General features: G+C 39.1%; 1 protein-coding gene across 16 annotated transcripts in view; it reads left to right on the top strand.

The window, feature by feature from the left end:
* NTNG1 (netrin G1) overlaps positions 1-17,882 on the top strand; it is a 342,410-nt gene that overhangs the window by 249,254 nt on the left and 75,274 nt on the right. For all 16 annotated transcript variants that reach the window (XM_063696478.1, XM_063696447.1, XM_063696457.1 and 13 more), the window contains exon 4: positions 6,562-6,734. In XM_063696478.1, coding sequence (XP_063552548.1) covers positions 6,562-6,734 — 173 coding nt within the window. The remainder of the gene's footprint in view (positions 1-6,561; positions 6,735-17,882) is intronic.

The raw sequence follows: 17,882 nt of genomic DNA, 5'->3' as shown, positions 1-17,882 counted from the left end.
AGACAATGATAGCTTTGTTTAGTTGTTGATTTGTTAAGTTACTTATCCTGGCCTTACAGTAAGTAAGTGGCAAAGGAGGGATTTGAACTCAGGCTGTCTATTTCAGTGTCCCATTGTCATAACTCATCAACTCTAAGTTATGTTGCTGCACATCTCCCATTTCAAGTAATGTGTTAAGGTGGGAACTGGAAATTCATGTGCTTATGTAAAGAAAGTCAAAAGTCAAGGTGGCTGCAGAGACAGAAAAAGAATGTGAGAGGCACTGTATAATGTATCACTCTTTTAAAAAGATATTTACAAGCTCCAATATTTGTGCTAACACGTTCTCTAAAAGCATTTGTATAGCTAGTGCCAATCCAAGGGAAGAGGTGCAAGCAGAGGATGATCCACGTTTTGGAATGCCTAAAACTTACTTCCTTTGGGGATGCAGGGACCCAAGGGGCCTCATTAAGGAAAAACCCTCATTAATAAAAATAAATAAATATCTTACTTGAGTAAATTATACCAAAGCATATTACCATGTGAACATATTGCTAGGGTCGTCCTCAGAGCCCTGAAAGGGCCCCGAAGCTAAACTTCATCCACTTCATGGTGAATCCTCCTATGGTACAAAAGTAACCAAAACTCTGACTGCACAACAGGAAGCCTGTCCTGCATTCATGTTTTCCTTCACAAAGGGACATTTTTTTAATTTATTTGTCTCAGTACCTCTATTTTGAACATTAGTAATAGGCTATATGGACCTCTAGCTCACAGGAAATTCTGGCAGATAACAGGCTTCCCAGAATAGATATATTAAGTTATAAAAAAATAAAATGAGGCAGACGGTATAGGTTTTTCATACCTACTGGCAGGTGGCACAGAACTAAATGTTGGAGCATTTTTATAAGCAAGATTAAATTGACTCATGACAGCTGGTCACTAAAATACAGGAAGTGCAGATCTGGTTGAAAGCGAGAACACACTGGTGTTCATAAAGTTTGCATCACAGACTAGAGCTCACTTTTTTTTTTTAAGTCTGCCTTAGTGACACCCTTATTTGGCAATGTCTGCCATTTGTCACTTGCACACAAGTAGATCTTCAAGGAACACGCAGGTCAATTAGTTCTATCTGCAGTGCTTAGGTATGAGTACCGTGGGTGTAAACAGAATCGGTGAATAGACTTGGCTCTCGAGAACATCAGACATGTGACTGCTAGCAGAGCCTTTTAGGTCTCCACTTGTCCAGTCCTCCCCTGCCTAAAGCGACAGGATAAATAGACGTGGGAGCTGGATGGCCATGGGAATGGATAATGAATCTGTTAGAGACAAGTGGGATGTCACAGAAGTCTGCCCTCTACCCATCATGAGGCCGGAGGTCACAGCACCAGGAATTGACAGCAATCTCCCAGCATTGTGAAATGTGTTTTTTTTTTTTTTTTTTTTCTGGTTGGAGGAAGAGCCCTCTGGCAAGGGCTCTAAATAACAGGTTTTCACATCTGATTGGAATGGGGCTGGTGAGGATAAACTGAGTTGTGGAAAATGAAAGGGAGTCATCTCCAAACAAAGGCAGTGTCCTGGTGCCTCACCCTCTACTTGCAGTGTTCAGCCCCAGCACAGCAACTGTTACAATGACTAAGCAAAGACAGCCCAAAAGCTTCACCAGATGTGAAGTTAAACTTTTAGCCAACGTTCAAGCAATGCCCTTCCTCCAACTTCAGCTGGACCAGGGTGGCCATCCTTGCATGAGACATTAAAGCTAAAAGAGGCACATTTCAGAATAATTATGCTATGCAAATGCTTTGTTTTTTTCTCTCCCCTGAGGTGTGTTCTTTTCCTAGGTCTTTCAAACATTGTTTAGGAAGCTCTTGTTTTGGGTTTCAGTCATCTGATAAATCCCCTGGAGTTTAAATGAAATTAAACTGGGTTTATGATATCTCACAAATTTCATAGCGTCTCCTTTCTCCAATGTAGTATAAGTTATGAAAACCAACAATTAGGGCATGTGGCAGTTTTCAACACACATCATGGAGTGTTTAATTTAGTACAATGTCTATTAATTTTTCATTAATTAGTCCATTGTCAAATTAGACACAGTAGAACATGCATATGACATTCCTGCTTTCAAGAAGCTTACTTGTTTATTATCATTTGTCTTAATCATCTAAGTTTTCAAGCACTTATTATGTGCCAAGAACCGCAACACACACTAGGGATGTTACAATAAATAAAGCAGACATGACTGCTGCCTCCCAGGAACTTATCCTCTAGTGAGGATGACAGAATAAGCAATTAAAATACAGCCTACAGTCTATAGCAAAGATGCTATGTGTTTTATTATGCAACCAGCCTTGCCTTGTGTCATAGGAGCACACAGAAAAGGCATCCTGGTGGACCAGAGAAACATTCCAACTATGGGCAGATATTTTTTGTATACCAGAAAGGAGCCAGCCACTGACATATACAGGTTAATATCTGAAGGGAAGAATTATCCTGATCAAAGAGGTAGGAATAGGAGAGAAGAATGCTGTAGGCAGAAGAAACAGCTTATAAGAGTACCTGAAGGCAAAGCTTGAAGAACTAAGTGTAGAGTTAGGAGTGGTACAAAGGAAGCTGGAAAAGGGGCAAGAGATAAATTGCAAAATGAACTTGCAAGCCATGTAACAGAGCTTGGGCTCTATCCTGAAAATAATGGGAAATCTTACAATGGTTCTATTCCAGAAGTGACCCAAAATATATTTGTGTAAAAAAATATTTGGACTATTGTGTTGAGATTGGGTAGAGACAACCATGCGTGGAGCACAAAATTCTGTTTAGAAGTTCTTGTAATAAACCAGATCAAAGATGATGATCACAGCTAAGAAAGTGATTGTTGCTAGAACTGTATGGATTGGAAAGAGAATCAAGGAAGAGTGCATTAGTCCATTTGCACTGCTATAAAGGAATACCTGAGACTTGGTAATTTATAAAGGAAAGAAGCTTATTTTGGCTTACAGTTCTATAAGCTGTGTACAAGAAGCGTGATGCCTGCATCTGCTCAGTTTCTGATGAGGGCCTCAGGAAGCTTCCACTCATGGTGGAAGGCAAAGGGGAAGCAGGCATGTCACATGGCAAGAGCAGGAACAAGAATGGGGGAGGGAGGTGCCACACTTTTTAAACCGCCAGATCTTGCAAAAACTCATGGAGTGAGAACTCATTCGTTACCACAATGAGGGCACCAAGCCTTCATGAGAGATCTGCCCTCATGACTCCAATACCTCCCATCAGGTCCCTCTCTAGCATTGGAGATCACATTTCAACATGAGATTTGGAGGGGACAAAATATCTAAACCATATCAAAGAGGAATCTCAGGGCTTGGTGAGAGACTGAGTAATGCCAGATTAGATGTGGTAGGAAAAGGAGAGGGATACATCATTCTTGCCTAACTGGGTGGAAGATGGTACAATTTACTAAGAAAGCACAGAAGAAAGAATGGGTGAAGCAGGAAGCCAAAGAGTTTAGTTTGGGGACATATTGAGTTAGATATGTCCAGGAGGCATTTTGATGAATAAGTCTGAAGCCTTGGAGAGAGATTTGAGATGGAGATACAGAACCCAGACTTACCAGCATTTTGATGAGATATTCTTCATGTGGTGTAATGGAGGGAGGGGGCTCAGTGGACCCCTGTGGGTAACAGAGAATCTTCGAATCTCCTAAAATGTTTTCACACTTTGAGCTTCCTTTAAATATATTTATTTGGGGTGGGGAAGATGATGTGAATTTGCTTTAAAAGGTTTGTAACACGAAGGAAGTTAAGGAGTGCAGACAAAGATTGAAGGGACAACTAGATAAGAGTGCGCAGGGAGAGTGAGCTGGCTGTGCTGGGCCAGAACCCAGAGAACAGCATGTGTAGTCAACAGGCGGAAGAGGTTCCTGAAAACGAGCTTGGGTATCCAGAGGGGAGAGTGTCAGGGGAGAGGGTGTGGTCCAGACTCCCAGCCCCTGAGGAAACAAATAAGGCATGGAAAAGTATCCATTGGATTTTCAACAAGGAGGTCGTAGGTGATTTGACAAGGGAGGCTGTGGTCATTTGGAAGGACTGAGTGAGTGGGAGATGAGAGAATGGAGATGGCAAGTATAGGAAACTCAAGAAGGGAGGGGAGAGGACTTAGGAGGTAGCTAGAGAAGATGACCAAATGCACAGTAGGTATTTCCTCACCTTAAGATGGGAGAGGCTTGTGCAATGAGTGAGAAAATTTATAAGTATGAAAAGCCTTTAGTAACAACCAATCCAAGCACACGGACACATTTAGAACCCTGAGTTCTAACTCAGGGTTATGTACAGTGGTCAGGATGGATTTCAGAGAAGGGTTATGAATTGAGTTGAGCCTTGAATGGTTAATAAGCTTTTGGACAGCTGAGAATGAGCCATTAATTGGAAGAAATCTGAGAAAAAATAAGACTAAACATTCATCTATTCTCCTTTTACCTCCTTTTATTATTCAAAGAATATCTTCTCAGCTAATATAATGTCTTTAGAATGGAAATTGCCTGTAACTCAGAGTGACTACAAGTATGAAAGTATTAACAGTTACAAGATATATAATCCAATTTACAATTACTCCTTGCATTCTTGATCTTCACGCAGGAAACCAGCATATTCTTTGGGATCACATTGTTCAATTTCCTCATTTGGAATTTTTAACACCAGATATGGTGCTAAATCAGTATAAGCTGGTGCTTCTATCACTTAGGTTTTAAACATCCTCCGTATATAGAAACACACCCATAAATAAAGGTGTTAATGTTGGAAGGAGAAAGATGCTTTAATAAGCAACCTAGCACAAGTAATTCCCTGCATATAGGAGATTGTTATAGGACCTAGCTCATAATTAAACATTGCCTATTTAACTGAATTATTTTTTATCTTACCTTTTTAAGGAATATACAAATGTTCATTTTCAAAGGTGACATTTATGTGTCTAAGTTGAACAAGCTTATTATAATTCATAAGTACACAGAGAACAGATTGTAGCAAGAAGTATTAAACATTGTAATAGACCCCCGAGAAAGCTGTAGCTTGGTCTTCCCAGACAGGTTTGAGTAGATGGTGATTGCTTTAGGACTACACCTTTTAGTTAAAAGAGGGCCCAACAGCTTTCAGTAATAGTCTTAATCATTCCTTTTTTTCCTTGTCGTAAGTATGGGTCAGTGTTCCAAAAAGATTATGGAGGCACTAAAGAAAAACTTGGCCATTGCTATACAGACATTAGAGAAGCCAACATGGTTGTTAAGGAGTCTTATCTTCCTACCTAAGAAAGAGCATTCTGTTCTTTTTCCCATTCATGGGGTTTGGCCCAAGAGAAAAATAAAATAAAATAAAATACTATAATATTTTTTGGTCTTTATGAAACTTGATTTTCTATATTTTTGTCCTAGTTCCTGGAAAAGGCCATGTTTCTCTCTCACACACACACACATACACACACACACACACACACACTGTCAATCTCTCTCTCTCTCTGGTTCTGATTCAGACCTATCTTGGTTCTCTACCCGCCCAGGCTGGATGCCCAGGTTCTCTCCTATGTGTGGACCATCTCTTCCCACATACATTATTCTGACCTCTGGTTGTGGCCATTCTGTCAATGTAGGTTTTACCTTTCCATAGGATATGGTGTGATACAGTTTATATCCTGCTGCCTCAACAAATATCAAGTTAGCCACTGCAATTTTATAGTCAAAGACTTTGGGCATTGGGATGTATTTTTGTGGAAACTGCATATTCCATTGTTGCCTCTCATATATCATGGCTTTATTCGGAGGCAGCAAAGGCCAGGCCTTGGCTAATGACTTCCAAACCCTGCCACATGAAGGATTTTTTTTTCTCCTTTAGGATTCTATGCATTTTTAATTAGAGTCATTTGGCCTGTTTCTGAGAGCCCTTTGTGATTCCCCGATTTGCTGTGAGTGGGATGTCTGAGGATTACTGTGTCTCACCTCCCTTCGGGTCTGTTAGCGGCCTTGGTGGAAAATCTCTTCTGATCTGAGGAAATGTCATTTTAGAGTGCAGAATGAGAACACTTGATTATAATTTCTTGGGTTTCTAAGAATAAGTCTGAATAGCAAATTATTTTAATGGTTATCTTCCTTTTTAAACGAATAAGAATTGTCTTAACGATTTAAAGAAAAAAGATAACATTGTTCTTTAAACCTAAACGAAGCCCAGATGAAATTGTCATAGATTTGTTAATATCACAAAAAGACCTTTTCCTAAATGACAGTATTTTGGAACCTGTTGGGAACCCCTTGATTTTGGAGCACAGTTATCTTGCGGGAGCTTCAGGCCCCCACTGACTTGACTGCTATTCGGCTTTCTCAATGTGCAGTGTGAGGACAGACTACATTGTAACAACCCTGCCCCCTGCAAACGGCTCTTTTGGGGAAGATTCTGAGGGCTGGGCCTGCAAATCTATCTCTTACTAAATGCCTCTGTGTATCACTAAAGCACTGCATGGTTTGAGGAGACAAATCAGGAAAGCCTCAGTGGTCACCAAGACCAACTTATCTGACAATGAACTCTTTGTCTCTCCTCTGCCCAGGTGCAAGTGTAATCTCCATGCCACTGTATGTGTGTATGACAACAGCAAATTGACATGCGAATGTGAGCACAACACTACAGGTCCAGACTGTGGGAAATGCAAGAAGAATTATCAGGGCCGACCTTGGAGTCCAGGCTCCTATCTCCCCATCCCCAAAGGCACTGCAAATACCTGTGAGTAACTTTGCTTGGTAACAGCATATTCTGTGCACCATGAGGTGATAGTTCCTCTCAATTTTGCTTACAATTGTGATTTTATTCCTCTTACCAGTTGTCTCATTCTTCTTTAAAGTGCAGCGAAAGTTTCAGTCCCTATCTTACCTCATGTAGACATCTTTTAGCACTCTGATCATCAGTAAAATTCAGTCATCTAACATTCACATCAAATGTGTTGGGAAATGATACTTGACATCACAGAAGGAATTTTTTATAAGTGGATGAGACATGAGGTGATTTTTTTCCTCCCCCAAATTAATTTCCTATTAAAATATCAAAGGCCTTGAAAACTCTCAATCCTAATTTAATTTTAGCCATAAACAATTTACAGAAATTATTTGAATGTTTACAGCCCCATTTCCCCTACTGAGTATCCTAAGAGATGCTTTGTCCACAATATTTCTCCCCACTACAGTTTTAGCTAGGACCTAACTTTGCCTTGTGAAAAGTTTGGCTGTTTCCAAACTCCAGCAATTGAAACATACCTGCTTTGGATCCTGTGTGTAGAGGCCCCCTTTGGATAAAGAGCATGACTGTAGGCCTGTGGGGACCACATTAAGAAAACAGATTTTTCTACGCATGTGAAAGAGTGCAAGCATTATCTGCATTTACAGAAACCATCTGTGTGCCCCCACTGAAATCCCTGATTCCCCATAGGAAAACAGGCTCTGACATGCTCACAGAGAAATGTGATTATTTGCTGAATAATTTGCCCAATTCCATGGATGGACCAATTAACTACCTGCAACAGCCCAAGGTTTGCACTCTTTAAAAAGTGGAGAAAGGGGGAGATTAGAATGTCCCCATTCAGTGAGAACTAACAGAAGCAGCCAGACAGTGAGCACAGGAGAATCAGAACTTGAGAAGCCACTGGTTCCGTAGAAGGGTAAGAATGTTATCAGGCCCTTCAAAGCAGCAGCTGTGAGAAACCAAACCTAAGAACTAGTATCATAGGAACCAGGACTTTATCAAGTTAAACGTAAGAGTAATGGACCAAGTAACAAGCCATGAAGTATGGGGGGCATGAAATTATGATAACATTTCTATGAAGCAGAAAGAAATCCTTCAAAAGGTTTTAAAAAATCACTCTTTGTAAGGGTATTCAGTTGCTTTCAGTGTTAAAGAAAAAAAACTGACTTCTTGCTCCTAAAATTAATACGTTAATGCTCTGTTGAGCAGAAACGTGGATGTTTCAAGGTGATTTTATTGATGGAGACTCTGTGGCCTTTCCTCAATTGTTGAGGGCCACAGACTCATGAATTTGGAAGGGATCTTGCAAGGTTATTTATTGCAATACCCTGTGGCTGGCTACCTAAGAACTCCTATGACCCCAGTTGTCAAATTTAGTTTAAAGCTTTCCTAAAGTAAAAATGGCTCAGATTTCCTCTTTAATGTCTGCTCCTTCTTTAGTAGAAAAGGCTGGAAGAGTGTGATGTTCACAAACACTTCCTGGCATTCTGGCTTGTCCTCAGGGCAGGTCAACTTGCCAAGGCCACTGGAGAGGCAGCAGGGGAAGGCTGCTGTTGAAGTCCTCAGCTTCTATTCTAACATAACCTTGTTCTTCTACCCATAACTGTACTTTGAAGTTTTTATTTCAAGACATTTTCACTGGAAAGACTTTCTTGTTTTATCCAAGCTTTCGCATTGAAATTGATTTCTTGTTATTCTCTTGTTATAATCATCATGGAAATGACTCCTACCCCGAATCCTTTGCATATTGAAGATCACCAAGTCACTTTCTGACCAAAGGAATGAAACTTCTTTCAGTTTTCCTTGTAGGTCCAATTGTCCACCTATCCCTTAGTTTTACTGGTTTTCTCTATACGTTTTGGACGTTTTTCCTCATTGATGTTAAAATAGGCAGGTGATGGATGGACCCAGTGTCCAAAGGGGTTCAATTCAATATTCCAATCATCAGCATGGCAGAAATTAGATGAAGGGTTTTAGAAACTATCTGCAGATCTGCAGTGGTCCAGTCTTGCAATGGGAATAACCCCTTTGACTAAATCTCTGACACATCAGACTCTGCTTTAAAGCATCTGAGGATGGAAGTAAGCAATTTAGTAGTTTAGTGCACAGACTCCAGGCTGGAATCCCACTTTCTCCATTTACTAGCTATGTGACCTTGAAAAAGTAAGCTAACCTCTCCAACACTGTTTCCCATCTCTAATGTGAGGATAATAACAGTTATTACCTCCTGTGGATTTTTAGGATTTTTAGATGGTTGACTAAGCTAACGCATGTCATGTGTTTAGCCTAACACCTGTCACAAAATAAGCATTCAAAAAATAATTTATTTTTAGTTTATTTCATAAGACAGTCTTGTCCATTGTTGGACAGTTTTAACTGGTATAAAAGTTACTTCTTATCAAACCTTTTTTTTTTTCTTTTTAAGTAGTAAAGGAAGTATATCGACCCTGGCTTTATTTCTTCCCCAGGTTAACCATTATCGACTCCAATTCTTATGTGCTAGTGTTTTCATGTCCTTTACCTGGTTGCCTGCTCTGGAAGTCCTCTAATTCATTAGTGTAGTACTTCCAGCCAAGCACAGGACCTTCAGCAGTTTTATGATTCTCACTTCATATTGGCTTTTTCTTACACATATGCATACAGGTACACACACATGCACTCACATGACTCTAGTGGGTACGTTACAAGTCAGTTATCTATGAGGGATACTTAGGATATATCATCCCCTAACATAAGAACACAAAAGCTACAACTTCTGGTCCCTCAAAATCAACTTTTCAGGGACCTAGAAATGCCACTCATCCTGGATAATCTCTAGATTTAGCAGAATATCAAGTAGCCAGGATATTTTTCAAATAGGATGATCAGTTTCTGTTCACCTTCACAAGTTTTAACAGAACAACTAGGAGGTCTTAAATTAAGTCAGGGAATGACAATATTCTTCCCCAAGACACTCAGCCCACCACTCAGGGATACCATAGATGGGAACTTGCTGGGAGTCATTTGGCTTTGGAGGTCCTCTATTCTAGAGCAGTTCAAGACCACTGTTGTATGAAACATGTAGAGCTAAGCAGAAGTGTGCAGAAGGCCAACATTCTAAAACATAGCCACCCCAGTCTGTGAGACACACCACATTTCCCTATGCTTTTCATGACAATAAACTTGACAGAGGCAGAGTAACTTTTGTGATATTTTTATTCATCATGCTTTTATTCAAGACCCAGTGTGTTTTCTTGGACTTTTAAAGCCATGCACATGTATATCAAAATCTTTTCTTTCTTTTTCTACAAAGCTTATGTTTTATAGAAAAGACATTTTTCTTCTCCTTATTGATCTTCATTCTTTTTTGATAGAATTCTATTTTGGATGTCCTTTGAATTTTATTTCTGTCTTCCAAGTAATAGCAATTCTGTCCAACTTCATGCTTAATTATGATTCTCTTGATTCCCCATTGTCCAGCTCATGAATAAAAGTATTAAATAACTCTTTAAACTCTGATCCCTATGGAATAACACATGTTTTTCTATATATAGATGCTAAAAGCTTAATAATCACTATGTAGGAATCCTAACTTCAGCAAATATAATATTATACCTATACCTCTCCTTCTCGGGCTATGTTCTATGACCCATAAAAGCACTCCATGGCCAGATAAGTCTGAAAAATGCTGTATACTATACTGACTATTCATATTACATTACTATAATAGAAACATTTGAAAAGTCCTACAATAAAGCAACCTATTTTACCCAATGTTTCTCAAACTTATTTGCTTCATGGACCATTCAATAACTTTCTATAAAACACTCTTATGGGGACATGCTGAGCTAAACAGTTTCTTGCAGCCTAGCCATAGAAATGTCATGGAGATAGACAGAAAACTGAGCTAGTTCAGCTGTATTCAGTCTTTTCCTTTTCTCTTACCCACATGGTCTAATATTCTTCAAAGAAAGAAAATCAAATTGGTCTGACTTTGACATTATTTGTTCATAAATCTAACTTGAATTGTTACACAGTATCTAGGGGTCCTCTGAGTGATGGAAAGTAATTTGATGATTGTTCTATTATTTTCTCTGGTATCAAGTTTGCATTGACCAATTTATATTTTCCCAGGTGTACACATGTATGTGTCTTTATCCAGACAATTTCCTAAGTGCTTTATATACATTAGTCCATTCTAAACTCAAAATAGTCTTACAAGGCAAATACTACTATTTTAATTTTAAACACATGGAATATTGTGATTTCAGAGGAAAAAGATCTGTTTAAGATTTGCACAGCTAGAAAGGGTTAAAGGGAGGATTTGAATCCAGGTGGGTCTTGACTCTGAGGTCTGCACATTACACTGTATCGCTGATCAAGTTAAATTTGGATGACTTTCTCTGTCCTCCACTGGGATTTAGGCTCCATTTCAATGCCTATTTGAACAAGTCAGTTTTCTCTAAACCTGCCCTCTTCCTTCATCTCTGCCTGTTATTTTTCTGCCTTCAAAGATTCCCCTTCTATTAGTCTTTTAAATCTCCATGTTCCCCACCCCGCCTGTTCTCAGTCTACAATTTTTTCTTGACATTCTAGCCTATTCTTGTGGTTTCAGATCTTAGTATTATTGATTTAGTAGTAATCAACCAATTCTAACTTCAATCTTTCTAATAAATTCAGAAAAATTTTTCAGCTGTCAGTAAAGATCTCAAAGTCAATATGCTAGATACTAAATTCATTTTTTTCCCCTAAAGCATTTTTCTCTTCACTCTATATTGAAATTCTGCTCATTTTTCAAGACTGCTCCTCAATGCCTCATTGAAGCCTACCTAGACTCTCCTATGCAAAATCAATTACTTCTGTCTCTCTCTCAAATATTGATAGTGTGTGTAGATTTACAACTGGTCAACTATCTTTAGCCAAAATTATTATAATAATGATAGCTACCATTTATTAAATTCACTACAGGCTTTTACACTTCATAAAGTACTTTATGCTCTTTATTGGTTTAAATCCCCACAATATCCCCATGAGATATGTACTATTATTATCCTCATTTTACAGATAAGGAAATGCAGACACAGAAAGGTTAAGTTGTTCCAAAGTCCCATAGCTAATGTATGACAGAGCAAGATTTAAACTTAGGTCTGTCTCATTATAGGAACTAAAATGTGAGAAATTTAAGAATAGGTCCATGTTTTATTCTTGGTCTTCATCAACGTTTGTGGAATTTTTTTTTTTTTTTTTAGATGTAGTTTTGCTCTTGTTGCCCAGGCTGGAGTGCAATGGCATGATCTTGGCTCACTGCAACCTCTGCCTCCCGGGTTCAAGTGATTCTCCCACCTCAGCCTCCCCTCCCAAGTAGCTGGGATTACAGGTGCCCACCACCACACCCAGCTAATTTTTTGTATTTTTAGTAGAGACAGGGTTTCACCATGTTGGTCAGGCTGCTCTCGAACTTCTGACCTCAGGTGATCCACCTGCCTCAGCTTCCCAAAGTGCTGGGATTACAGGTGTGAGCCACCACGCCCAGCCCATTTGTGGAATTACTTTTGTGAGTGGATAAGTAAACCTAATAGCCCTGTAATGTGCACGTGGCTACACTGGCTTCCCATTGATACTCTTGTATCTCCTGGAATATGTGGCCTTCACAGGTCACCAGCTCCAACACAAGAGCCTTCAATCTCCTACAGGAGAGACCATCTGAGTTCTTGGAGGAACTTTAATGGGAAAAAGTCTCACTGGTGCTCATGGCCAATCGAACCATCTAGATAGCATATCGGATGGCGGGTTTTCACAGGCCTCCCCGAGGGTTATTTACTGCCTGGGTGGCTTGACTACCAGCCTTTCTGGCTCAGAACCCTAATTTTGTCAGCGCAGTAAGAGAGGTTCTTCCACATATGTGTATGACCAAGCTGTAGGCCCAGTGTTGAAAACCAGAATACCAAGTTATTCAGGTACAACCACTGATCTATGGTCTGTGGTCCCTCATCTGACCAGATATGATTTGGAATTCAACATCTTTAGGATTTTACAAAGGTAATACAGTGCACATATATTACAACAATACCCACAGCAGAATATTAGGCAACACCATTTAATCAAACATTTTAATATTTCTACAGCAAACATGATTATTCTCAGCAACTGGGATGAAGTAAGACTATAAATAATACCCTCACACCAGTTCCAGTACAGTTTTGCCACCAAGTTAATTCAGATCACAGTAGGTCATATTGCAGGTACATGTTGAAAAAAATTTTAATTTTCATAGTTTTTTTTTTTTAATTTGAGGGCTGAATAATAAAGTTCAGGGCCTGAAATAAATGGAAAGACAGTATAGAACGGTGGCTATGGGCCTGAATTCTGGTACCTGGACTATGGGCTCCAGTTTCCTTCCCAACAGACTGAGATGATCTTGGGCAAGTTACTCAGCTTCTATGTGTTTGAGTTTCCTCCATCTGTAAAATCAGCCTGATTATTGACGTCATAGGATGGTCATAAAAATTAAATGAATTAGTACAGTGCCAGCCACGTAGTAAGCAGCAGTGCAATTACCTGCTACAGTCATTATCTTTTCCCTGAGACCCAGCACGTAAGCAGCAAATTCTCCCCTTGGAGACAGCAGCTATGTAGGGAGATATATTGTGGCCAACTGCCTGTCTATTCAACCACAATATGAAATAACTGTCATGGTGTTCAGATTATTCAAGTCCTTATGGCCAGTGTATTATCTTTCCTGTAATTAAATCTATGTGCAGAGCCAGATAATAATCAGGAGGTTGCTTGGTGAGCATGGGATCAGGAAATTTGAATGACTTGAATGTTAATAACATTGGGCTGAAACATCCTGACCCATCCATCCTGCCTCAGGGTCAGCCTTCTTCATGCCAACAGGACACTGAAGGTCTGAAAGTTTGCAGGTTACCACTCTCGCTCTTGAGACCATGCTAGGACGGTACTGTCACCATAGGTGTCAGGATGCTCTTTTTGTGAGGCTTCCACCTTCTGATTAGCTAGTTCTTCCACTCTTCAGATATGCTAACATGGTAAGTCAGGTTAATGTCACCTCTGTTGAGTCTGCCACACACACTCAGGCCCCAAGCTCTGCTACTGCTATAAGATGACTGTAGCCATTTCTGCTTGGATCATTTATATGATGATTTCACAGCATACTTCTTTGAAGGTGATCTTATTTCCCTCACTTTCAAGTTTCTGGGAGACAACTCACTGCATCTCCTATCAACAGCAGTTTATACTAGGGGCCGGGACTGGAAGAACATTGGAAGTAATTCCTCTGGAATACAAATGAATCTGCAGAATGTTTTCATACTCATTATCGGCATTTTCTTCAACTTGAATAAGTTTTTTTGGAGTTAGAATTCCTGATGGCTGCAGTCTGGCTATAAGATCTAGTTACTCACTTGATGGGTTTTTCAAACCATCTATCACAACAGTGGTAATTTTTCCTCTCAATTTGAAGCATGCCAAATCCTTATCCCTTCTGCTTCCTTCCTGATGAAAAGCCGCTGAATCTTCCATTGATTCTCAAAAGGAGTTATGGCACTGTATTAATCAGCTTCTGAAGAGGAGGGTATTTATTTTTGAAATCATCATTTTGACTTCCTTAAGCATAACAGTGTACCCTTAAGCTATTTACTTGGTTGGGGGAGTAGTAAACTTATTTAAAAAGAAGAAAACATCACATTATTATATTGTGTAATTCTACTAGGTTCTCACCCCCCTAATTGCAGCAGAATATCTTTAAAACAAACATAAGTGGGAGAAGGAAGGGCTGATTGAGGAAAGAATAATTGCAAGTACCTGCAAGACAAGTGCTTTCTCATTTTTTCAGTGCATGGTAGCATAATAGCCCTTTAGCTTACTCAACAGGTATGTATTTCTGTGGTTGAAGTGACATTTCTATTCTAGAAGAAGCGTTATTATTAAAATAGTACTAATTGCAGAAACTTCTGTTAAAACTCATGCACCGGGGCCGAGCATGGTGGCTTACACCTGTAATCCCAGCACTTTGGGAGGCTGAGGCAGGTGGATCACCTGAGGTCAGGAGTTCAGGACCAGCCTGGCCAATACGGCAAAACCCCATCTCTACTAAAAATACAAAAATTAGCCAGACGTGTTGGCATGTGCCTGTAATCCTAGCTACTCGGGAGGCTGAGGCAGGAGAATCGCTTGAACCTGGGAGGTGGAGGTTGCAGTGAGCCAAGATCAAGCCACTGCACTTCAGCCTGGATGACAAGACTCTGTCAAAAAAAAAAAAAAAAAAAAAAAACCTCATGCACACCTGTGCTTCATTTCCTCTGCACAAATTTAACAATGCCTCCCACAGGGACTAGAAGTTACATGCTCCAATGTTGACTATAAAGGGATGGACTTGGACAAGGCACTTGAGTCTCTTTGTGCCTCTTCTATAAAATGAAAGGGCTGAAGCTTAAATCCCTTTCAGCTTTCATTTTTTATCACTCTTTCTGAATTAACTTATCTAGTATCTTTCCTTCCTTCCGTTCTTTTTAATTTACCTGTCATCTCTTTATCTTTGCCAAGTATTTTTGAGGTTGTTCCAGAGATGAATTTAAGCTAATGAAGCTTAAACTTCAGGATCCCTCACTGAACTCCTTCTTAATTTATATATATATATATATGTATAATTTTATATTTTAATGTTAAGTTGTTTTTCTTAAAGAGAAGTCACAGAATTATACACATTTTATGTCCTACAAAGTCTGCACTTGCCCCTGGGTGTGTTAGGAAAAAAGACAAATACAAATAAGAGTATCAACAAATAGAATTTAAACAGAAGATCCGAGAAAAAGAATAGAAAGAAAATAGGCCAAACATTAAATGCTAAACAGTTTCCCCAGCTGAGCACCAAACTGAGCTCTGAGTTTCATGGAAGGCAAAGTGGTAAAAGGAATTTGTACATTGCCTAACTCTTGTTATAAGAATGTTGCATGTGTCCAAAGACAATATGTATTATTAATATTAACAATTAATATCCATTAATCCTGAACTCTGAGAAATCTCAGTGGAACACTTTACAGGGGATAAAATCACCCTTTGACCAAAAAGTGATGTTTTCACAATGATAGGAAGTTTCATGGAAATAAGTAATAAATTTTTTGATCCAATATACATTGAGCAACTCTTATGTCATCAGACATTGTCCCAGGCAGATCCAACAGGTGCAGAAGGGAACAAGACATGGAACTTGTGCCCTCAGATCTGTCAGGCAAACACATCAAAAAAATGCAAAAACAAGTTGATAAATTGATCATGGAGGCCTGTACAAAATGCTATGGGATCACAAAGGAGAGAGTAGCTAACTCACATCAGGGATGTGGAGGAGGAAGGAAATAAATAACTTCTGAGCTCAGTTTCAAAGGTAATAATATTCTTTACATGGTAGTTGTCACTTCACAGAGAATGCTAAAAAACTGCCAACATGTGCCTAGACAGTTTTCCTAAGCACAGTCTGACTGTCATTCCTGTGGCTTTTAGACATAGTCACTGTTTGTTGTAAGATGGAATTGCATTCATTGATTCATTCCTCACAAACCCCAAAGATACCCCACCTTTCATGAAATAAATTGTTGCAGTTCATTTCTAGCCCTTTCCATCTTATCCCCTCAAGTGTTTGAGGAATTTCTCCTGGCTTACCTGTAGCCTTTCTAGTGGATTTATGAGTTTATTCAATTCTTTATCTGTGGATAACCACAAACAAGGTATTTGGACATTAAAATAAGAAGCATTAGAAAAAAATAATGATATTTTAAAATATAGTAGTGGACATCCCTTGGTGTTCAGACATTTTCAACTTCAAAGGTCTTTATTCAAATGAGCAGTTTAAAAATCTTTTCTAAGCAATTCCCATTTTACAGCAGAGGAATAGAAAAAATGACTCATCTGGCAGCACCTCAAAAAATTGTAAGCCACAAAATGAGGAACAGCCTGAATTTTAAGCAACCAATGTTAGGTAATAGAAAACATCTTCGTGAGAAAAACAGAATCTCCTAATAGCCTCGCTTGGTGAGGTTTGGAAACTTGGAACAAACATTGCTCCCCTGCCCTGGTACTAAAGGAATGAAAAAATTTCCGCATCTTTCTGAAGTATTCAGCTGCAGCAAATACTGCATCAAACAGTCTTGCGGCTTTGTTCTTCATTGTATCGTGCCAGACACCCTGAGATCTCTGCCTTGCATAATGCCTGGCCTTCTAGCACCATGTAAGTTTGTAAAGACATGAAAAGTCTCTTCCTACCATCCCAACTTCCATTCTCTTTGATGGATTACAACAGGCAAGCAGTGCCTTGCAATGGAGCAGGATTTTCAATCATGGGAAAATTTGGAACTTCTGCAATTGATACTAAAATTATGATGCTGCCATCATATCTCACTCAACAGAGGATTTGCAAAAAAAATAAAGATTCAGTATCGAGTCACTGTCACACTGCAGCAAAGGTAGTCTACTGAAGTGTCAGGTCAGGAATTCAGCAGTCCTTTGCAGAAATCACGTTCAGCTTGAAATTCATAGGGTAGAGTTAAAACATGGACATGGAAATTTGGATTTCTAGTTTTGGTTGATCAGTAATTAAGCTGAAGCACTACAAATTCTGAGCATTTAAAATCAAGATATTTTTATGTTTCTAATAACTAAAATTAAGACTTCATTCTTTCCAGGGTTTAAAAGAATCAGAGTAAGTCTTAATTTCTTATTCTCTCCTACCCACTAAAAAATAGGAAAATAGTTTTTGGTTTTAAAGAATACAAAGCTAGAAATCTCCGAGCAAGCTAAAATGATTAGTTAAAATAAAACAAGGGCTGTTGTTCAAAGATAAATACTAAAATAGAACCTTAATGATTTTCAGTTACCACCTGTTACTATACTTCAATGATGTGAAGAACAAGTCTGAACAACTCATTAACAGCTACCGTTTATTGGCCGCATACCATGTGTCAGACATTTTTATGGATTATCTCATTCGATCCTCACAGCAGCCCTATGCAGTAGATCTTATTAGCCCTTTTTCAGATGAGGAAACAGTGCAAAGAAGCTAGCAGACTTGCCTAAAATCACCCAGCAAGGCAGTATAAAGCAGAATTCTCACTGAGTTCTGTCTGATTTCCATCACATGCTCTC

Source organism: Gorilla gorilla, chromosome 1 (assembly GCF_029281585.2).
Source record: "Gorilla gorilla gorilla isolate KB3781 chromosome 1, NHGRI_mGorGor1-v2.1_pri, whole genome shotgun sequence".
NCBI lineage: Eukaryota > Metazoa > Chordata > Mammalia > Primates > Hominidae > Gorilla > Gorilla gorilla.
Note: the sequence above shows the minus strand (reverse complement) of the source record. Positions and strands in the feature narration are given on the sequence as shown.